Genomic DNA, 22,468 nt, shown 5'->3' on the forward strand with positions numbered 1-22,468 from the left:
CAGGATGGAGGGAAGCAGGATGGGGTCAGAGGGAAGCTGCCCTCTGCTTGCCAGGGGTGAGCCCCCCACCATCAGGGAGAGACCAGCGTTTCCTGTAGACTTCTCCACTTCGCAGGAGCCGCTGTGTCTCTGACCCAGCAGATTGCCAGAGGCACAGGGCTGACAGACCAGGCCGGGAAGCACAATGGGGAGGTCCTCAGCCCCTGACCCCTGACCCTGACCTTCTGGTCTTGCTAACAGGGGAGCCGGGGCAGGGAGGGCTGCTGTGCAAAGCCAGCCCAGAGCTGAGTTTATTAGCTGAGGGAGAGCTGGAGGCGGCTACATTCCGACTCACAGACTGGAACATTTCTATGATCCGCTGTAATGCACTGGGAGACACTGGGCACATTGCTGAAGTTTGACTCATAGGGACCGGGAGGGGGAAAGTGGGGGGGGGGAGGGTGGTGGGGGGAGAGGAATGGGAGGAAGAGAGGAAGAGGAGAGGAGGGAAGGAAATCCCTTGAGAAATTTCTTTAAAAAAAGAAAACTTTCAAAATCCTCACCACCCCACCCCCCTTTTTCTTTTAATAGGAACAGGCTGGACCCTTCTATTCCCCTCAGCAGGCACGGTGGGGGGGGGGGGGCATGGCAGAGGGGTAGGGCTGGGCAGTGATTCAAATCAGATCCTGGAACTTTCCTCAGGCACGTTGTGCTTGGGGCGGGGTCGGGGGTGTCCGTCTGGGATTCCTCGCCGGGACCGGGGACTCCACGCGCGTCCCGCGGCCTCCCGCCCCTCCCCGGGTAACTGCTGGCTGGTGGGCCGTGCGAGCTGGTGCCTGTGAGCGCGGGGGTCCCTCTCTGCGGCGTGTCTGTGTAGACGACTCTGCCCCGGGCCAACATGGATGTGTGCTCGCGGCCCCGGCCGCCCGCGAGGGTGCGTGCGCTCAGGTATCTGGGTTTCCGGGAATTGTGCGCGGGTCGCTGCGCCGCGCGGCGGCCGGGACTTGGGCTGCAGCGCGGCGGCCGCGCGCGGGTCGGGGCCGCGTCCCCCGCGTTCCGGGTTCGGCGCTGCCTCCCCGCGATCCGGCCGCGCGGGGTGTCCGCCCGCCCGTCCGCCAGCCCGGGCGTCGCGCCGTGTCTGCCGGGTGGTGTGTCCCCGGGCCGCGAGCGCCTGCCCCCTCCCTCCCCTCCCCCTTGGCCCGCTCTCAGACTCAGATAAAGCATTTCCTTCCATTGTCATCCTACCCGGCCGGCCGGGCTGCCAGGGCCCTCCCCCTCCCGGCCCCCTCCCTTCCTCTCGCCGTCTCACAGTCGCTCCGCAGCCTCCGGCGACCGGGGGGGATGTGAGGCCGGCGCCCCAGCCCCCCGCCCCGCCATGAGCCCCCCGCTCTGAGGGCCCCGGCCCCTGGATGCACAGCCCCGGCGCTGGTGAGTACTGGGCTGCCGCCCCCCGCCCGGCCGCCCCGCCCTGCGCGCGGCACCCAGCGCCGCCCGCTCGGGCTTGGGCTCGGGCTCGGGCTCGGGCTCGGGCTCCGGCTCCCGCGCGGGGCTCCAGGCGGCCCCGCGGGCCCAGCCTGGCGTGCGCCCCCGCGACCGTGCCCGCGTCGCCCGGCTCCGCGGGGCTCTGGCAGGCTCCCGGCCCGGGCTGGTTCCGGGGCCGGAGGGTTAAGGGCCTCCTGCGGGGCGCCCACATCCGCCCGCCCCGGGGCAGCGACAGGCCCGAGGGAGGGAGTTGGAGGCCCCGGGCCGCCGGTGCGCGGGCCCGGCGTCCCATCACCCCCATTCGCGGGGAGGACTGACCGGGGGACCCTGGAGGGAGGGACGGCCGCCGCGGCCCCGGGAGGGGGCGGTGCTCCCGGGCGGAAGGTTTGGAAGCGCTGGGCAAAGGGCAGGACCCGTTGAGTTGGGGCCACACTCTGAGCCACGAACGTCAGCGCCCCCAGCCCGCGGATCCCGGCTGGACATTACTCCGACCCCTCCGCTGGGGAAAGTGATCCCTGGGAGGGAGGGTCTCTGACAGCGAGGTTTCTCTGAGCAACGCCCCCCCCCCCCCCCCGCCCCCGTCCTTGCTCACCCATCTGGGTGAAGAGACACCTGTGCTCAAGTGAGCTGTGGAGGTGCTGGCGGGGCGCGGGAAGATGGGGACCGCAGGCTGTGTCCGGAGCGGTGGGGGACAGGATGTGTGCCCCCCAAACCTGGGGTCTGTTGGTCCTGGGGAGTGAGAGTAGGCGGCAAATCCGGCAGCTGGGCTGGGCTCTGATTCTGGGCCTGTGAACTAAGAGAGAGACCTCTGGGACTTGCAGGCCAGCCAGCACCCCCACCCCCATTTCCTTCTCGCCTGCTGCCCAAGCTACCCTTTCGGATCTGACCTGGCCGGCCACTGGGGCTCCTGCCACCCAGTCCAAGCCATTCCCTGTCCCTGCTGGTGGTCTTGCGTGCCCCAGAGGCCTCCCCCTGCATCTGGACACTGCTTGTCCTGCTGCTGCCCATCCCGCGCCACACCCTCATTGAGCATCTGCTTGAGGCCCAGCTCTGCCTGCCAGTTTCAGTGGCCCTGCTGGGGACTCAGCATCTGGATTCATCATCCTATTCCCTGGACATGCACCTGGGTCGATGAGGACTTTGCTCAAGACCCCTGCCCAGCCACTGGGTTGAAAGAAAGGAGACTGTGACTCGGTTTCCCTGCCCCTTAACAGTGGCCCATTTCTGCCCTGTAGGACCCCGTAGGTCAGGTCCTCCAAGTGGCTTGGGCAGCCACACACTCCTCATACCAACCCTCTTGAAAGCTCCTTCTGCAGCCTCTGCAAGACCTCTTGCAGAGCTCATTGCTCAGCATCTCAACCTCCCTACTTTCTTCTGTCTGTTCCCTTTACCCACTGAATTAAGAAGTAATGTTCCTCTTCTGTGGAGTCACTTCTGGGGAAACAAAGGCACAAGCAGTCTCGCTGTGTTGTTCCCAGTGAACCTGAACTGGAACGAGGTCCGGGACCCGCTGGGACTCTTCCTCGGCCTTTAGTCCCATGATATTTCTGGACCCCACCAAGGCCAGGCTTAGAGCTGCTTCTTGGTATTACGCCTAGAATGGCCCCAGGGCAGTGTTCTCCTGAGGCCTCTGTGTTCCTTAGCCTGAGCCCAGGGGTGGGTGTCTCTGGCCACCAAGTCTTAAGCTGTTATCCTGTGGCTGGGAAGGTTGCATTCAGGTCTTGCACTGACTGTTCCCCAGAATCTAAACTGGTCACTCCACTTTGACACTGAAGCTCAGTTTCCCCATCAATAAAATGACCACAGAGGAGAGGCTGACAATAGGAGATGGACTGGTGTCCAGGATGGGAGCTGTTATGGCCCCCATTTCCTTCAGTAATAGTGGACCCCAGCTTTCATTCTTCTCTGGGAATGAGAGTTGAAACTTTCTTTTCCACCATCCTCTCCTCAATCTGGATAGAAAGCCCTTGGAAATGAGAATCTCACGTGTGACGGATGTGGGGAGTGGGTACCCTCCTGGGGCTGCAGGCGTCCTTGTCCAAGGCAGAAGCCTGCGTAACCTCCTCCACCTCTTTACCTTCCTTCTCCTGGCCTTTCTTTTTAAGAGCTGGTAATTTTGAAGTTGTCAGGGGTCTAAGATAAGCTAAGGTAAGGCCCAGGGTCACCCAGCTAGGGAATGGCAGGCCAAGCGGGGCCAGGACCAGACCTTCTAACTCTGCCATTGCCCATTCTCCTGGCCTTCTCCTCTCCGGCCTGGCTCAGGTCCCACCCACACCCACGTCACGCCTTGGCCTGACCTGTCCTTAGGCAGACCTGAGACCAGCCTGTGGTGGGGTGAGGGGTACTGCTGGAAGCAGGGCCGGGGTGAGGCATAGGAGCTGGCATCTGTCTTCCCAAGGCTCTGAGACTGTCGTTTCTGTGTTGGATTTGTTCACTAGATGGGGCACTTCCTCTGGGGCAGGAAGCTTTGATTTCCTGTGGTGGGGGCGCTGGTAGGATTAGGAGTGGGGGACTGAGCTCTGGGCCATCCCTGATGTTGTTTGGAACCAAAAGGAGCAGGGTTTTCTGCATAAGGCAGGGGAGGCAGGAAGGAGAGCTTCGGTGAGGAGGCCCCGGGTAAGGCCCGAGAAGGAGGCCAAGAGGGCAGTGAGATGGGGAGGCGGGGCGGCGGTGGGCAACACAGCAGGAAGCCTGGTCAGCAGGTGACCCTGCCGGGTATTGTGTTTCCCTGTGATATTTCCCCCTGTTTCTGTGGCAACCTTCCCAGGGGGACCCAGGCCTTGGAACCGCAGGAAAGTGCCCCCAGACAGCCCTTTCCTTAGTGGTCTGAGTATTAGGAGGAGTCCTTAAATCTGGCCACCTCCCTTACCATTTTGGCTCTCGGGGACCAGGGCTTGGGAATCTTAGGCAAGTAAGTGAGCATTGGGGGTGGGGGGTGGGGGGCTGGGCTGGGTGGAGGCCCTTTTGCACCTCCTGGGGGGGGAAGCAGAAGAGATGTTTTGCTGGACTTTTGGGGTAGGGGGTTCTGTGCCTCTCCTCATTCCATCTCTCCACTGTCCTCCAGCTCCCCCTGTGAAAGGAACTGGACACCATGCTGCCTGGGGCAAAGTGGGGGGGTCAGAGTGGCAGAGGTGGGAGAGATGTTTTCATCAGCAGAGCATAGCTCCTTTGGTCCTGCACCAGTTCCCAGAGGCCGAATAAATTCAGGATAGTGTCTGTTTCGTGTGGATCTACACGTGATGGGTGTGTATGCACAGAGTGAGTGGTGGGGGGTCTGCACGTGTGCCCCTAGGCTTGTATGTAGAGGTGGTGATTCCGTGGCAATTTGCAATCCATGTGGTGGCTCTTTGTTGGGTGTCTGGGAAAGACGCACACATGTAGCGTGGATGTGTGTGGTCTCTAGAGTTGTGTACCTTTGCACTCATGGCTCTGCGTGGGGTGGATGGATGTGTTTGGAGGGGATGTATGCCTGTGCAGGAATGGCTTTTTTTTTTTGAAGTCCAGGTATTTGCTGGAAAGCATGCTCATCTCTCTTCAAATGCTGGTTCCCAGGCCACTTGCTTTAGAGTTCAGGACCACTTGGAACTGCAGGAAAGTACCCCCAGACAACCCTTTCCTTAATGGTCTGAGTATTAGAAGGAGTCCTTAAATCTGACACCTCCCTTCCCGTTTTGGCTTCCTAGGACATTTCCAATTCCAGGTACATTTCAATACCTGGGAATGTATTCAAAATAAAGATCCTCATGCCCCATTCCAGACTCAAAATCTGCAGGGGTGGGGCCTGGGAGCCTGGATTTTGACACGTGCTTCAGGTGATCTGGTGCCAAGCCGTGTTTGAGGACTGCTGGTCTGGCCCACCTCTTCAGTTTTTCCTTTGAGGAAACAGACCCGTAGAAGGTATGTGGTTTGTCCAAGGACACAAGGATAGTAAGACAAGAACCAGGACAAAATCCAAGCCTTTCAACACCAGTCCAGGACTCACCCATGCGTCCTCTGGGTGTGCAATTGTGTACATGTCCACACTCAGCATGACACTGTGGACCAGACGGAACTGGAGTGGATGCTTGCTGGCCTTGACCTTTTCCCTGGGGCCCCGGGCTTCCTGACCTTGCTTTTCCTGTTACATCCTGCTTCCTTCTCCCTGGGGAAATCCTGGACCTGTGGCTCATCAATCCTAAAAGTGACGTTGGCAACCAGAAGGCCCCCTTTGCTGTGCCAAGCATTCAGCTATTTATTTACTCATTGGATGCTTACTGAGACTTGCTGTATGCCAGGTCCCGGGCACAGATACACAGTGATCTCATTGGCAGGGCGTCTGACCTCAGGGAACTTCCACTCTAGTGGCGGAGACGGTAAGACAAGTAAGCAAGTCAAGAAATGAGTAGATACATCTAGTTACCCATTGTGATGAACCCTAAGAAGGAAATGAACCGGGCGCAGCAACAGAGAATAACAAGGGGGGACTTCCTTAGACAGGGAGGCCAGGGGAGGCCTGCCCGAGAAGTGACATGGATGCCTGCTCTCACGTCCCCAGGCTGGAAGTGAGCCCTCGGAACTTCTGAGCCATGCTTGGCAACCACCTGGATCCAGGTGAGGGACTTAGGCTGAGGATTGGAGCCCGAGGGCCAGCCTTTGGCCTGGCACGGAAGACCTCAGGGTCTCGGCTGCTCAGGCAATCCACAGAGGCTGATGGAAGGGGAGAAGAGGAGGGGGAACTGGGCAGGGCTGACCTCAGGCTGCTTCAGCACTTGGGGGAGCAGCCTCTTTCCCTTCCAGGGGCTGAGTCCAGGGTCCCGTGGATGTGTTGGGTGCCGGGGAGGCGGCAGCAAAGTGCCGCCCTGTTCCTGACCCTCCTGCTTCACCTTCCTCCCTCCTCATTCCCTTCCTCCCCCTCTCGCCACCCTGTAACCCCTGTGCCAAGTCCCTCCCTTCTTGGTCTAGCCTGGCTGCCTCTGTGGCCACTGGGATCTATTTACCTGGTTCAAGAGTCACTGAGAGAGGGGGATCCTACTTAGAGAGGACTTGGGCCCTGGAAGAGAGGACACACCAGAAAAAAGGACTGGGGCCGGGGCCAGTGTGAGGCCGGAGCAAAGTGAGGGCTGAGGCTGGCCGAGTGGGGCCTGGGGCAGGAGAGAGAGAGGAGGAGACCTTGGGCTGGGCGCTGCAGAGCCTCTCCTGGGCCCTTGGAATCTGCTCCTCAAACCGGGAGAGATTCTGCGCACGGGGCGGGGTTGGGAGGCATTGGGTGGGGGCGGCAGAAGACAGCTAGAAGGCCGTGCCCCTCTGGTCCCCCTGCAGGCCCACCCCTTCGGCCCCTTCTCAGAAGGTTACCTTTCACGTCAGCCAGCAGCCTTCAGACCCTCTCGCCTCCAGCCTCTTCTGGTAGGTTTTCCTGGGGGCCCCGGAGCTGTGGGCTGCAGGATGGTCCGGCCCTCTCCTGGGAGAGCTGTGTATCAGAGGCGCCCTCGTGTAAAAGAAGAGGCCTCCAACCACCCGCCTGGAGTCCCTCCGCCTGGGCCTCCTTTCGGCTTCTGATACACTCACTCCCTGGACTCCTGTGTCTCCCCGGCCTTCCGCCCAGGACGGGGAGAGAGGACGGCTCATGAGGAGGGCCCTGGGCTCAACTCACCATCCCCACCCTGTCGCCAGCCACTTCCTTTTTTCCCCATGTTGCCTGCAGGGATTGGAAATCCTGGTGGGCAGAGACCTTGGGCCTTCAGGGAGAGCCTGGCACCCTGGAGGGAGGGAGGGGGACCCTGTCCCCCTTCAGGAGGCCAGCTCAGCTCCCCCCCACCCCCAGGAGGCCAGCTCTGGCTCCTGCAGTGCCCCCCCATGCCCCCCCACCAGCCCTTGAAGTCCCATTTCTCCCTCCCCCGCTGCCAGGATGAGAGGGAGAAGCAGGGCAGGCTGGGAGTCACAGGTTCGGAAAGAGTCGGGGTGGGGGAATTCGGCGACTGGGGCGACGGGGCTGTAACCGTGTTGTTTTGCTTGCCCCACAAACCTGCACGGGCATCCGCTGCGCCCTCCTGGGCGTTCAGGTTGTGGAACTGCTCTCAGAATGACAGGCTGGTGGCACCCGGTTGGGGCAGGGGGGTGGGGGTGGGGTGAAGGGGGGAGCCCCAGGCAAGGGGGAGCTGGAGGGTTAAAAATAGCAACAGCCGGGTTTCGGTTAGCAAATGTGGAGGCGGGGAGCTGGAGGCGGGGCAGGCGGCAGGCCGTGTTTGCCCGCAGCTCAGGGCTGTGTTTCCCCTGGGTCCCAGGAGTGAGTCACGGTGGAGCTGAGGAGGCGCGCTGGCACAGCCCCCCACCCCCTCCTGCCCCGCCGGGCGAGGGGCTGGGCCTTGACTTGGGCTCCAGGGCACCGGAGGGCCGGCCTCTCCCTTCCAGGCCTTCAGAGTCATCTGGAGAGTCTGGCCATGGAGATGGTGTGGTAGTGGGGAAGAAACCATTCTCAGACCAGAGACCTGGATTTGAATCCCAGTTGAACAGGCTGAGGAACCTTGTACAAGGCTGCCAAGGACTCTGACACCTGATTTCCTAATCTTTCAAGCGGGGATTTACTCATATGTGCCTGTCAACCCTCAGTGGATTCAAAATGCACCCTGCAGATGTGAGTGATCACCTTCACTCTCCTGGGCCCATCGCAGAGCTTGCAGAAGGGCCCTCCAGTGAGGGCACAGGGAGGAATGTGGTAGCGTCCCTATTTTCCTCCTGCAAAAAGCCAAGCGTAGCCCTCTCTGGCCTCGGTTTCCTCATCCCTGTAATATGAAAGTAATCATTGCTTCAAGCTCCTTGAGTTGCTCTCAAGATTCAAGTCAGTAAGACTAGCACTGTGCCCGGTATGAGGTCAGTGCGCAGAGAACATCATCACCATTATTGATGTTATTGTTCATATTTTTGAAGGTCAGGGATAGGGAATGTTAAAGACATGAAGAACAGAAACTGGGCTCAGCCCCAGTTCACAGGAAAAACCAGGCCAAATTCACAGATTCCTCCACCCATCAGGGCCTGGAACAGCAGGAGCCTGTAGCCAGAAGTCACAGGGTGGACCCCTTCTCTCTTTCACTCCCTCACCCCCGCCTCTCCCAGTGAGGCAGGATGCAAGGGACCCTAGGGCCCCGCTGCCAGCTGGCACTGGGAGGGTCTGGGATGGGACTGGCCCCGATGGCCCTGCAGTGCAGTAAGTACCTTGCCAGCATCTGCCGGGGTGACCTTTATTTTAGCCCCTCCCTGGCAACTTTTAAGAGGAGCATGAGGCAGGGGAGGGATGAGAAGGTCAGTGATGTCAGCAGTCTCTATTCCCAGCACAGCGGCCCTGGAAGAGGCAGGAGGCATTTCTTTCAGGAAATGATCATTATTCAGGCTGCAGGCATCCATTAAGTCAGTCCTGACTTGGTGCCCAGGCCCGTGCTTGGCCTTCTGTGTGCCTCAGGGAGAGGCCGAGGATCCTGGGCTGCAGATAATGCAGAACCCCAGAGGGGTCCACGAATACGCGGAGTCAGTGAGAGCCCTGTGTCCTAGTTCTAGATCCAGAGCTTACAAGCCCGTCGGCAGTGCCATCTTGATAGTGCATGGGTATATATACACATATCAATTCTGTTTTATTGTTACAGAGGCAGTTCATGCACCTCGTAGATAGTCAGACAACAGAGGAGCAAAGATGAAAGAGTAAGAAACATCCAGTCCCAGCAACGGGAGCTCGCTGCCACGGTCCCTCCGAGCACCTTTCCATCCCCTGACATGCCTTCATGTTGTGCATTTTACCAAAACAAGACCACACAGCGTATGCCATTTTTTTCAGTCAGTGATCTCTACCTTCCACTACAGTAAATTCTCATCTCATCAAATCCCCAGTTGGCTAGAAATTTTCCAAGAGAGCTGGTTGGCCCAAATCAGTACCCAGGACCATGCATCAGGCATTTGAATTCCCTGAGAGCTGTGCACGCACCCTAGCTGGATCTGTGGTCTGGAGAAACCCCAGCTGAGCAAGCCTGAAGGGCAGCCCTGGCCGCAAAAGGGAATTGTGTCACCTGGAGCATCTACCCGCCACCTTCCAAAAATAACAGGCGAAATGAGTGGGATTCCGGGGCTTAGCTGGGATGGGGATCTGGTATTTAACTGTCATGAATATTAATGTGGCATCCTGTGAGTGCCAGCATTCATAGCTTGTTACTATTCATGGACTCATATCCGTGATGCCCCAGGCCATGGAGCAGGCAGGGTCTCCACCATGATCTCTGTCTCTCTCCGGACATCCAGGTCCAGGGGTGCTGACAGCTGTTTGCTTGTGTTCCTAGCCCCCAGGAGCCTGTCACTAAGTCATGTCCGACTCTTGTGACCCCATAGACTAGCCCGCCAGGCTCCTCTGTCCATAGGATTTTCCAGGCAAGACTACTGGAGTGGGTTGCCATTCTCTTCTCCAGAGGATTTTCCCGACCCAAGGATCAAACCCAGGTCTCCTGCACTGCAAGCAGATTCTTTACCACTGAGCTACCAGGGAAGCCCTGAGGATGCGGGCTCTTTTTTGCACGCGGGGCCCCCTCCACCCCTGCCCATGGCCTGCCCGAGTGTGTAAGGCCTGGGCAAGAGAGGGAGAGAGAAGAAGAGAGCATCCTCTCCCTGGGGATTCACTCCTGAGTAGCCGCTCTGTGGGTGTCTTGCTTGGGTTATGTAACCTGCGTTTTAGACAGGGCCTGACGGTTTCCAGAGGGCCTTCACACAGCGTTGGTCCCCCGAGGCAGCCCTGGGGGTGGGGGCAGCTTACAGGAAATGATAAAATGGTAACAAGTACATTTAAAAAGCAGGGAAAATGAAAAGGATGAAAAAGGAAGTGGAGCTGGGGTTAGGGAGTGCCTCTTGGAGGCACAGGCAGAGATGGTCCAGTCTTTATTTTTGTTGTTGTCTTCTGGACGCAGTGCCGGCGTTGTGGGAACACGTGAGTCACGCCCAGGCCTTCCGATGCTGGGACCACACTCTGTCCAGTGACCCCCAGGTGGCCTCACCTCACCTCGGTGGGTGGGGCTCATTGTACACACCAGTGTAGTGATTATGAGCTTTGATCCTGGAGTCCCAGAAGCCCCACTTACCATCTGTATGACCTCGGCAAGTTCCGTAACCTCTCTGAGCCTCAGTCACCTCCTTTGTGATTTGAGGATGGTAGCAGTGTTGACCTTGTAGGGTGCTTGTGAGGACCAAATGCGAGAGTCCAAGTCAGTACTTAGCACAGTAACCAGCACCCAGTAAGCATTCAGTACATGGTTGTTGATCCTTACTAATGTTACTCATTACTGTAATAATAAAATAATAATGATTGGTATTAATATTATAACTTAAGCTTTTCGCTGGCAGTCTCTGGAGTGGGCTGAGTGTCCTCGTGGGTGGCACGGGTGAGAGGAGCCAGAAGGGCATAGCCGAGAGAGAGACAGAACCGGCGGGAGGCAGAAATGGGGTTCGGAGGGAGGCAGGGTCTGGCCAAGGGGGGCCCAGGAGCCGAGGGATCAGTGAGGGCGGGGCGTGAACACAGACCTCAGAGGGGAGAAAGGAGCAGCTCTGAGACAGCCCCAGGGCGGTGACCGTGCTTCCTGTTGGGGCAAGCGCTGGCCCTTGAGAAAGACTGGCTGGGGCTGGTGGCTAAGAGGGAGCAGCTGGTCTCAGTGGGGCACCAGGGGGTGGGGGAGGGGGAGAGACAAAGGCAGAAGCTTGACAGAAACTCAGCTCTTCTCCCCGAATTACAGATGGGGGCCCCATCTTGACTGCTCAGGTTGTTTTGCTTGTGATAGGAAAGACAGATGGTGGGCAGACATCGTGGTGAACTTCCTATTTCAGGGATTGGCGCTTCTGGAGCAGAGGGCTGAGGGTAAGTGGCAACTCTGGTTTCCGAGGCCTTTTGGGACCTGAGAAACTTACGGCAGTCTGGACGAGGGGGCCTGGCCTGGGACTGGGGGGAGCCTGCTGCTGAGCGATGCCACACACCCTGAGCAAGTGGTTCTGCCCTCCCCTTCCCACCATCACACAGGATAGCCAGGGAGGACTAAAGTAGTGGTCCCAAGGCCCCGGGAGCCGGCCGGGTTTGGAGAGACTCCCATTTTTTCTTGCCAGAGGGCAGTGAGATGCCCCAGAGAGCGCCAGTCCCAGGAACCAGCCCCTCAGGACTCAGAAAGGCCCAGCTCCCCTGCCTCAGGGTGGTCTCCATCGGCCAGGAGAGGCCACAGAAGGGACTGGACCCCGGGGCAGGGACAAGAAGCCAGAGAGGACGCCTTCCCACCCCCAGGGAGCTCAAGCTGCCGCTGCCATGGTTACATCTGCTTCCTGTTTGATTCATCTCAAAGAGCAGAAAGGGGGGTGCCGGCTCCCAGCGCAGGCCACCGCTGCGTGGGGCTGTTTACAACAGCCGCATGTGGGATTCCCAGAAAGAGACTCCAAACCGGACATCCTGCGGCTGCAAAATACCCAGGTGTCAAGAGCTAAAAATAGCTGCCCCAGGGCCCCAGGCACGGGGAAAGGGGCATGCTTGCTGCGGAGGCGGAGGTGGAGGGCCGGCCTTTCGGCCCTCACATCCAGCCTCCTGCTTGCCGCACAGCTTCGGAGCCTGAGAGCTTGGGCCCCCCGCCTCGGCCTGACTGGAGGCCTTTGTCTGGGCAGGCCCGCGTCCCAGGCTGCTCACCTGGGAGCCTCCGCCCCAGGCCCGCCCGCCTTCCTGCCTGCCTGGTGGAGCTTGCTTTGAGACGCTAATGAGAAAGGCTCAGAGGCCCTCGGGAGCATCTAAGGAAGGGACAAGGGAGGATACCCGAGATTCTGAAGATGACGGCGGTGCTCATCCAAGTTCCCGCCTTGTCAGTTGCCAGCCCATGTTCCCACCTATAGTCCGAAATCATCGCTTGGCATGGCATCTGCAGAGTCAGCAGTTGGTATCTATCTGTGATCTGGGAGGACTGTCTTCACTGGGGCCTAGAGATGGGGCAGGCAGCTTCCGCCCTCTAACCTGCAGCAGGACTGGAGTCTGTCCCCGCTGGTTCAGGTTTCCTGGGAGCTGCGTGATTTTTATCTTTCCCTGTGCCCAGCCAGGTCCTGCATTCGCTGTCCGCCCACTAGCCTGTAGAGTGGAGGTGCTGGGGAGAAACAGCCGCCAGTGTTGCTTGAGAACATGGATTCTAGAGCCCATTTGTCTGGCTGAAGTCCCAGCTTAGCCACTTCCCTGTTATGGGCCTCCAGATGAGTTATTTAATACTGCTGGGCCTCAGTTGACTAATCTATATAATAGGGATAAAAATAGTTACCACCGTATAGGTTTGTCATCAGGGTTAGATGAATTAGCCAGCGCAGGGCGCATAATAAACTGCTAGTTTACAAAAGTTCAGATGGAGAAGAAAGAAGAGCCTGTGTTGGGAGAGTCAGGAGATAAGAGACTGGACAGGAGTGCATCTGGGGGTAGTGGACTGGGAGACGAGGGGAGAACGCAGATGGGACCAGATGCTGAGATGCTTATGCCAGAGGGCTGCTGCAGGTGTGTTCAGGGGCAAACAGTATGAATCACGACCCCACCAGGGAGTACCTGCCATCTGCCCTGTGCTTCACGCGCAGCGTCGCTCATCTCAGATGACCTCTTCCTGGTCCATATTCTTATCGTCGAATTTCAGAGGCACAACCAAGCCTTGCCCAGGCTGCAGCGTGTCCCTGGCTGTCCCTGCCGGTCACTGAGGGCGTTGGAGTGTAAACACCGGTCTATCTAACCTCAAAGACAACGTCCTCCGTGCTGCGGACCCTCACTTATTACACTTCATGGGGCCGGAGTTCCCATCCAGCTTGCTGCACACTAGGTTCTGGATAAATCTGAGTAATAAGCAGCTTGGTGCCAAGATCATGAGCAATAGAATTAGTAAGTAGCAAGAGAATGTCTGGAAGGGGGACATAAGAAACTGTTAAATGGAGTTGAGTCTAAGGAAGTCCTAGGGAGCTGGATGAGTGAGAAACTTCTAGTTTCATACTTTGGGGGGCTCTTTGAAATGTTTTTAGTGTCTACAAGTCATATACTCTTCAATTTTTAAAAAATTGTGGGCTGTCTAGAGTTGAAACTCCTGAAAGTGAAAGCCAGGTTTTATCCACTTTTCCACCCCCTTCGAGCCGAGACCAGTGTCCTCACCGAGAGGTACTTAGAACCTGCTTTTGGGATCGACTTCTTGGGTTTTCCTCCCCACGCTGGTCTGGCCTGGTGGTACCGCTGACCCGCTGGGTGACTGTGACCTAGCCCACCTCCCCTATCTCTTTCCCTTCTCTGGGAAGTGAGTGTTGCCTGCAGAATCTCTGAAGCCTCATCAGCTCCTAACATACACCGCAGTCCTCACTCTGTGTCAGTCAGGCAACTCTGACGTTCTCGCTTCTGTTTATTGATTCTTGGACCTTCCTGGCCATTTCACTCCCAGCTTTGTCTTCTCTGCCAGTCCCCTGCGGAGTCAAGCTTTGTCAGGGGAAGCAGCCCTGAGCTGAGGGGGCTGGGGGAGGGAGGGGGCAGAGTCAGCCCTGGACCCAGGGCTTCGCCTTGTGCCCGCAGGGCAGGGGTCTGCCTGCTCCTCCTTTTTCAGCTCCTCAGGAGACCAGGGAGGGGGACACAGCCTTGACAAAGACATGGGAAGCATTCGGAGGGGGCTTGTGGGTGGCGGTGCTCTTGGGGAAGCCCTCCCCTGACATAGGACTGGCAGCGCCAGGGCGAGCAGGTGGCCAGGCTGGGCTCAGGTTTCTAGTTGCATCTGCTGGGCAGGTGAGGACCAAGGGGAAACAAGGGAGGAGTGGGAGGCCAGCTCGTACAGGTGCTCAGGGACGGGAGAGCTGCATTTGTGTCTGCCCTGGAGGTGGCTGAGGGCCGGGGCAGACCCACTGGGGCAGAATTTCTGGGTAAGATCAGGTATCCAGTTGGGGAAGGTGACTAGATGGGAACTTCAGCACCAGGTAAATGGTCTCATCAGCCTGACTGCAGTTGCCCCCAAAGAAGGTAGGAATAGGGAGTGCCCAGGATTCCAGAAATGAAAGCTGTCCACACAGGCCTGGAGCAATGTGGAGAAGGGCCAGACTTATCCTGTGTTTTCCTTCCCTTGGGTCCATTCACTTCTGATTGTGTTCCACTCGTGAAAGTGTCAGTCGCTCAGTTGTGTCCAACGCTTTGTGACCCCATGAACTGTAGCCCTCCAAGTTCCTCTGTCTATGGAATTCTCCAGGCGAGAATACTGGAGTGGGTAGCCATTTCTTTCTCCAGGGGAACTTCCTGACCTAGGGATCAAACCCGGGTCTCCTGCATTGCAGGCAGATTCTTGACCATCTGAGCCACTAGGGAAGCCCACATTTCACTCCTGATGGCACCCAAATTAGTGATAATAGCACTGTGAGAGGGGCTGATGAGAAGGGCCCCCAAATCCATCCCCAAGTCTGAGATGCCAGATGGTCACTTTGTGGTTTCAGGTCAGCCGCTGACCGGGTGCCTTTTCTTCTCTCTGGGACAGAGGAGAGCTGCTCCCCAGCAATTATCTCTGTTGCTCTGGGCTCTTATGAGCCCCTGGTCTCTCAGCATGGACCCAGGGGCTTGAGAGAAGCAGAGCTCTTTGCAGGCATTGCTTCTGAAACACACTCCTGTTGGTAGGCAAAACACACATACACACAGATTTTCCAAACAGAGTTTACATCGTATCATCACAGAACATCTCTTCTGAGCCCCGTAACAAACACCGTGGAGTTCAGGGCCATTAGTTTTGTCCTCTGCAGAGGGTGCATGGTGTCCGGAACCCGTGGTTACGGGGAGTGGGGTGCAGAGAAGCTGTTTGTGCCCCCACAGTGCGTGCTGCTGGCCAGCCCTCAGGCAGGGACCGAGGGCTGTAGGGGACAGTTCCCAGCAGCAGGGGCTGGAGGCACAGGACTCTACGGTCTCTGGACATACAGCCAGGAGCCTAGTTTCGAAGCCTCTCTCGGAGAACAAGGTCCTGAGAGAGCCCTGGGGTGGGGGGCTATCCCATCCTGGGGAGGGGAGGTTGCCTCCCGCACTCCTGTTCCTTGAGGCTCACAAACCTTGAGAGATACGCATGCCATGTCCTAGGCATGGGGCCAGGAGAGTGTCATTGTGTTCGAGTCACCGGTTCCTAACAGAGCCTGCTATGTGCCCGGCAAGTCATTAGGAGCCAATGGTCATAGCTTACCAGTGGCACTGCAGAGACCTCGATTACTGGAGTGTCGAGGTGGTGGGTACCGAATGGGTGCCAGGGGAGGTCAGGTGGAGCTTCCTGAGGAGATGGGCTTGGGCTGGACTTGAGAGGATAGGCCACATTTGAATAGGTGGAGCGACATTTCCCTACCAAATGTCATCATCCGGGGTGCGGGGCAGTGTCTGGGGGCAGTTGGTGGGAGTCTGTCTGTGCGCAGAGGAGCCTCTCCCCGACAGGCACCTGCCTGCAGGGACTTTTACTTGTCCAGCTTCTAAAAGAGGACTGAGGTTGCCCTTAGGCCACATAGCAGCGCCTGCCAGCTGACCTTCAGAAAAACACCGCTTCTGCCCCAAATCTGGTCTGAGGAGGGCTTCTGTGTGTCCACCACTTGCCCCTCCAGGAGGCCTCTGGTCTCCAGCTCTGTCCCCTCTGCCCTGAGCTGGACAGCAGGAGGGCAAGGTGGCCTCAGGACTCAGCTTTCCCCACCCCAGCCAGCCCCTGGGCTCCCCTAGGCCTCTCTGCTGCTGACTGCCCTACCATGGGGTTCCATGGGATCTGAACTAGATGGTGGTGGGAGGTGGGATGGGGGGCCCTGGGCTGAACCTAGGAGTCTAGGAGAGGTGGCCGTTTCCAGAAGGAAAGACTTCTTTTTTCAGGTTATCCGTGAAACAAAGGCTGAGCGATTCCCTTCTCTGGGGGCACAGAGGCTGCAAGACCCAGGATGGGGCAGTAGGAAGAAGGAGTTCCTCTTGTGGGGTCCTCGAGCTATGCATTCCAGACCAGCCCCTTCACAGCTCCCATCAGATCTGACCTGACCTCCAGGCTACGACCTAATCCCTCCCCTACTGTGGAGGGGGGCCCAGCTCCCTTTTCAGTCCTGCTCCCCCTTTCCCTTCCCTCCAGGCGTCCTTAAAGCAGCCTCATCAGCCTGCTGTACGCCTCACCCCCAGCCCTGTCCTTCCCGTTCCAACCTTGGGAGCCTGCTTTGGCTGCCCAGAGAAGGCTGGGCAACTCAGGGATGGCTGACACTGCTGGGTAAACTGGAAACACCTAAGTTTCCTGTCCAGGACTGAGCTCCAATAGAGAGAGATATCTGAGCCACTTGATAGATTGGATGAGGAAGATGGAGCTGGGGATCACTCTCAAGCAGCATGGGAGTTCGAGGAAAGGAATGGGGTGGGGTCTTGACTTTCTGGCTAGCTTCTGGTGGAGGTGCCAGGTTTTAGCATGCTCGGGCTGGAGTGGAGCCTCCTGGACAGGCAGGCAGCCTGCCTGGCTTAGCCCTCTCTCCTCTCCCTCCCCTGCCCCTCCTCTCCTGGCAGCCGATTCACTCCATCTCTCTTCTCTGTACAGATGGGACCCAGGTGAGCCCAGCTGCCCCCTGCTCCAGCGCCCCCGTCATAGGTAAGAGTATGCCTGAGGGAGAGTGTGGTGGGGAGTGGAAGATGGGGCTGGAGAGGACAAAGGAGGCTGAGGAGCTGAAAAGGACAGCAGGTGGTTCAGCAGGGTGGCTGGAGGATGGGCCGGAGAGTTGGGAGATTGGGGTCCTGGGGGAGGGGGCGAAGTTGGGGTTTTGTGGGGAAGAGGTAAGGGTGGGGGATAAGAGAGGCAACTCTGGGTCCAGGCGGGCCCCAGAGCTGGGAAGCACAACAGGAAAAGGAAAGGCAGGATGCTCTTGTCCGCGCTGGGGCAGCGAAACAGGAAGGCAAGTAGGAAGCTAATATTTATGCTCAGATCCCTGCCTCGGGGGCTCTGGGGAGGGGGTGCATTCTTGTTTGTCGGCTCTGTGGTCCTCACGCCAACCCTGCGGGGTGGGCACAGCAGCCCTTGCAGGACGGGAAGATGCCTCGTGGTGCTTGGTGGAGGTCGAGGACCCCCATCTGTGATCCTCTCAGCGTTCCACAACCCCACTGCAGTCAGGCTGTGTTGGGCGAGGAGCGGGTGGGTGCCCATGGTTTAGGATGTGCCCGTGGTTGGGCGGGGGGTGGGGGAGGCTGGACTGGATGAGGGCTGCTTTGTCCTTAGTTTCAACCAGATCCACTGAGGGCCCTCTGGGTGCAGTTTCCACACCTGACACCCAGCCTAGGGCAGTGAGAAAGGAAGGGCACGTCCTCTTTGCTCCAGTCCTAGCTGTCAAAAGCTTGCAGACCTGGGGAGATGAGACACACAAAAAGAGAAATAATGGTAGAATGTAGTATGTGATCTGTGTGAAAGGAGGCAGCAGCTGATTAAGGGATTCATCCATCCATTCAAGAAACATTGAGTTCACCACCTACTGTCATTTAATCCTAGTTGTGTAATTATCTAAACATTGAAAGACAAATTGGAAAAAGAAAAAGAAGCATGAAGGAACTCCATCTCTACTCCAGGGCACAGAGGACATAGGGATATATTTTTGATTCAGACAATATTTGCTGAGTGCCTGTCATGTACTAGGTCCTAGTTCTAGGTGCTGGGATAGTGAGCAATAGGGAGAACCAAGTCCTTGCCCTTGGAGCTTAGCTCGGATTTGCTACCTGGCTTGCCAGTGCTTTCAGGGGACAGAACCACCAGCATGATGGAAATTCAGAGGAGGGCTGGACACAGGACCCTGGGCTGGGTTCAGGAAAGCGGAAAGACTCCAGCAAGGCTTGGAAGTCTGGCAGGATCTAGAAAAGTGGAATGGAGGGGTGAAGACAGCACCAGGGAGGGGACTTTGTGAGCAAAAGCTGAGAGGACAGGAGGTACGTGGGCTGTGACGAGATGGGAGCTGATGGTTGAGGTGGAGGGTCTGTGTTCAGATGTGGGAGACAAAGTGGAGAGAGGCCAGCTTAGCAACAGACTGTGGAGACCCTCAAATGTTAATTCACCCTGAGAGGGGTTCCCAGGGTTGAAGGCAGAGCCCCTCCCACCTTCCCAGCAGCCTGTGCTCTGGAGGCTGAGGCAGTGCCGGGAGAGAGGAAAGGGCTGCTCCCAGTCTGTGTGGCCAAAGCTGCTGGCCGCAAGTCCAGGGGGCCTACGCTGAGGACCCTCGTGCATCACTGAGGGAGTCCCTCCAGGAAGCCAGGACACCTGCCATGAGAGGACTGAGACCTTTCCTGGGGCAGAATTGCAATGGCATCAGAGGCCCAAACTCAACCCAGAATGAGAATTTGGGGGTCTCTGAGTGGAGGCGTGAGCAAGAGGTGGGGACATCAAAGTGGTGCATTGCCTGCTGTTGTCAGCATCTGGGTGCCCAGCTGCCCGCTCTGGTCTCTTGACATCCAGAGAGTTGTACAGGCACCTCCCTGCTCTGCTCCTCTCTCGTCTCCATCGCACAGTCAGAGAATATAAGAGCGGGTACCACTTACTGACCCGCTACTGCAAGCCCCTCTGCCTTACTCTAGTGAGAAACCCATCCTGGGGTGAGAGGCAGGGGAGGCGACTTCCTGAAAGTGGATGGGAAAATGGAGCCAGAGCGCCGGTCTCAGCAGGACAGAACCTGAGCTCACTGTGCCCTGGGCTTGGTGGCCTTGGCCAGGTCCCTTCACCTGAGCCTCAGTTTCTTCCTGTGGGAATAGTAGTAGCTCCCTCCCAGGGCCCCAGGGTGATGAGGCGAAAGGGTTTGCAGCAAGTCCGCACATGTGCTGTGGATGTTAAGATAATGGTTCAGCTGGACCTGGAGGCTGCGTTTCCTGAGTCCCTGGCTGGTCTTTGCCCCAGCGCCTTCCAGTCCTAGTTCAGGCCTGGAAGACAGCCTATGGCTGCCCCCATAGGGGATGCCCAGCACTGCATTAGCTGAAGGAAGCCTCTCTGAAAATGTTCCTCTGCTTGTGTGCTGTCACCTGCTCCCAGCCCCACCTGTGACCTCTTTTCTAGGATAACTGGGAATGTCTGGCTGCTGAGCGCAGCCTGGCCAAGCTGGCGGTGCTGGCAGGGGACCTAGTCTGGCAACTGGTTATATATAGCCCCTGCATCCATGGCCTTGGCAGGGTGCTCCTGGCCTGGGCGCAGGGGACACTCAAGAAGAGGCCCTGTAGCTGCCATCCTTGCCACGCCCAGCCCGGAACTGGCATGAGGGTACCCGGGAGCTCCCTGGGCACATGGGCTGTGCAGGCCTAGGGTGCTGGCCAGGTCTGGCTGTGGGTTTGAGGCACCTCTTCTTTATCCTGTGGCCTGGGATAAAATAGGGAGGATGGTGACTGAGGGCCTGGAGTGCCCTTTGGGCTTGGAGGCAGATCAAAGGGAACCGCCTGTCCTATTGCTGTTTTTGAGATCAGTTTAATCAGAGGGCATGTGTGTCCAATCCTCCTCCAGGGGGGAAGAAGGGAAGGAGAGGTCAGGGCCCAGGATGTATCACTAAAGGGTCCTCAACCCATTCCTAAATCCCCCAGCCCCCAGCTGTGGCCTGGAGAGGCAATATACTTAGTAGAAAACTACGCTTGGGGTCAAAAGGCTCAGCTCACCACCAGAAGCGATAGACTAACGGCATGGTGTATATGACCTCCTTTCTCACGGGTGAAACAGAATTGAAAATACCTACCTTGCAGGACTGTGCTGAGGGCCCCCAAGGGGAAGGCCCCTGGAGGGTGTTTGGCCTTGTCAAGTGAGTCTGAAGGAGGCTGATTAGGTAACCGCTCACCTGCGGGTCTTTTCCCACTCACCCTGCCCTCTCTGTGTGCCCTCAGGCTGGCCCAGGCCCCGCGCAGACACGCCAGGCCCTCAGCCCCAGCCCATGGACCTGCGGGTGGGCCAGCGGCCCCCTGTGGAGCCCCCTCCGGAGCCCACACTGCTGGCCCTGCAGCACCCCCAGCGCCTCCACCACCACCTCTTCTTGGCGGGCCTGCAGCCCCAGCGCTCGGCAGAGCCCATGCGGGTAAAGCTAGAGCCCCCACGAAGCCTCGAGCCCAGACCCGGCCCCGCCCTCCCTTCAGCCTCCACCTCTGTCCTCAACTCCTCGCCCCCTCCCCACAGCTCTCAATGGACACACCGATGCCCGAGTTGCAGATGGGGCAGCAGGAACAAGAGCTGCGGCAGCTTCTCAATAAGGACAAGAGCAAACGGAGTAAGGATGGAAGCCTCCCCCACCCCCCGGCGTGTCCACGGCCCCCTGTGTGGGCGGGGAAGGACGGTGCCAGCCCCGGTCGGGGTCGCTCTCTGCCTGCTAGGCACTGCGGGTGAATGCGGGAGGAGGTGAAGGGAGGCCCGTGGGCTTCACAGAAGGGGTGTAGCCTTAGGCTTGGCTGTTGCATGAAGGGCTTCTGGGAAGCCTCTTCCAGGGGGTGGCGTGATCAGGGCAATGGGCAGAAAATGTTCCAGGGAGCCCACCCCGTCCATCCCACCCCCCGAACCACTCATGGTTTCCGCCCTTGCAGGTGCCGTAGCCAGCAGTGTGGTCAAGCAGAAGCTGGCAGAGGTGATTCTGAAGAAACAACAGGCGGCCCTAGAGAGAACGGTCCATCCTAACAGCCCCAGCGTTCCCTACAGGTAACTCCCTCTCCGCCCCGCCCCCTTGTGTCCTTGCCACGCCCCCCTCCGGGTGTCCGCCAATGAGCGCACAGCACACGCAGACCGCTGCTTTCAGCTGTCCTTCACCTTATCCTCACCCCTCACCTCTAATCCTAGTGCCTTTCCTCCGACCCTCTCTCCCAGCTCATACCTGCCCTCCTCTGGCCTTTAATTATCTCTCCTCACCCCGCCTGAGGCCTTTCTTCCCTACAAGCCCTCCTTCCCCCACATACACTCTCTCACACACACCACGCTAACTTTCTCCTCTGTATCTTCCCCTAAGCACAGAAATATCCAGATTCCTAGAACAGCTTCCTCCCTTTGTGTCTGGGACCCTGGCTCCTAAGCACAGATCAGGATGGGTGGCCCAGTACTGCCCCCTGGAGATGGCCCCTGTTCCTGCTGGCCATGCACTCCGCCTGGCCCTGCTGGCTGCTCCACTCCAGCATGCCTGCATCCTAAGTCGCTTCAGTCGTGTCCGACTCTTTGTGACCCCATGGATTGTAGCCCGCCAGGCTCCTCTGTCCATGGGATTCTCCAGGCAAGAATACTGGAGTAGGTTTCCATGCCCACCTCCAGGGTATCTTCCCAACCCAGGGATCGAACCCACATCTCTTATGTCTCCTGCATTGGCAGGGGGGCTCTTTACCACTAGCGCCACCTGGGAAGCCCCGCCGCCTCCCCAGCAGGTCCCAAAGGGTGGAAGGAGGTGGCTGCCACGCCACTGGGCATCCCTGCTCCTCTGAAGCAGCCTTGGTGCTCCCTCCGCAGAACTCTGGAGCCCTTGGAGACGGAGGGAGCTGCCCGTTCCATGCTCAGCAGCTTCCTGCCTCCTGTTCCCAGCCTGCCTTGCGACCCCCCAGAACACTTCCCTCTGCGCAAGACAGGTGCGTGGACAGGCCAGCAGGGACCTCCAGAGGGCTAAGGGGAAGAGCCTTGGGGGAGAGTCAGGGAGGGGGCACTGCCTCCTCCTGCCTGTCTCAGAGAGGGCTGGAAGGGAGGGCTTAGGGCAGAGACGGGGTGGGCGTGCGCCGAGTCACCCCGGCACTCCTGCAGTCTCCGAGCCCAACCTGAAGCTGCGCTACAAGCCCAAGAAGTCCCTAGAGCGGAGGAAGAACCCGCTACTCCGGAAGGAGAGTGCCCCTCCCAGCCTTCGGCGGCGGCCAGCAGAAACCCTCGGCGGTGAGGCCCGGCAGGGTGGGTGGGTGGGGGGCAGGCCCGGTGCCCTCCCCCAGGGCTGCCGTGGGTGGTTGTCACAGGGTGCCCTACACACTTGCCGGGGGTTGAGTTGGGGCTGAACCCAGCTCTTGTTCTATTGGCTAATCTGACGTCTGCCCAGAAGAAGGGGCACCTTAAAA

General features: G+C 58.5%; 1 protein-coding gene and 1 long non-coding RNA gene across 7 annotated transcripts in view; one reads left to right on the top strand and one right to left on the bottom strand.

The window, feature by feature from the left end:
* Positions 1 to 695: 695 nt before the first annotated feature.
* HDAC7 (histone deacetylase 7) overlaps positions 696 to 22,468 on the top strand; it is a 36,527-nt gene continuing 14,754 nt past the window's right edge. For 2 of the 6 annotated variants that reach the window (XM_043885934.1, XM_043885974.1), the window contains exons 1-8: positions 6,006 to 6,051; positions 6,760 to 6,843; positions 16,998 to 17,048; positions 20,291 to 20,478; positions 20,577 to 20,667; positions 20,978 to 21,089; positions 21,882 to 21,997; positions 22,167 to 22,292. In XM_043885934.1, coding sequence (XP_043741869.1) covers positions 6,027 to 6,051; positions 6,760 to 6,843; positions 16,998 to 17,048; positions 20,291 to 20,478; positions 20,577 to 20,667; positions 20,978 to 21,089; positions 21,882 to 21,997; positions 22,167 to 22,292 — 793 coding nt within the window. In that variant the 5' untranslated portion in view covers positions 6,006 to 6,026. Of the gene's footprint in view, positions 928 to 1,244; positions 1,408 to 6,000; positions 6,052 to 6,759; positions 6,844 to 16,997; positions 17,049 to 20,290; positions 20,479 to 20,576; positions 20,668 to 20,977; positions 21,090 to 21,881; positions 21,998 to 22,166; positions 22,293 to 22,468 lie in introns of those variants that run through there. The other 4 variants (XM_043885985.1, XM_043885944.1, XM_043885965.1 and 1 more) reach the window with 4 other exon arrangements.
* LOC122682813 lies at positions 2,105 to 7,735 on the bottom strand. The gene is made up of 4 exons (XR_006337527.1): positions 7,463 to 7,735; positions 6,793 to 6,907; positions 5,716 to 5,798; positions 2,105 to 2,254 (listed from the first exon to the last, which is right to left on the bottom strand). It is a non-coding gene; the product is annotated as an uncharacterized LOC122682813 (long non-coding RNA).

Source organism: Cervus elaphus, chromosome 3 (assembly GCF_910594005.1).
Source record: "Cervus elaphus chromosome 3, mCerEla1.1, whole genome shotgun sequence".
NCBI lineage: Eukaryota > Metazoa > Chordata > Mammalia > Artiodactyla > Cervidae > Cervus > Cervus elaphus.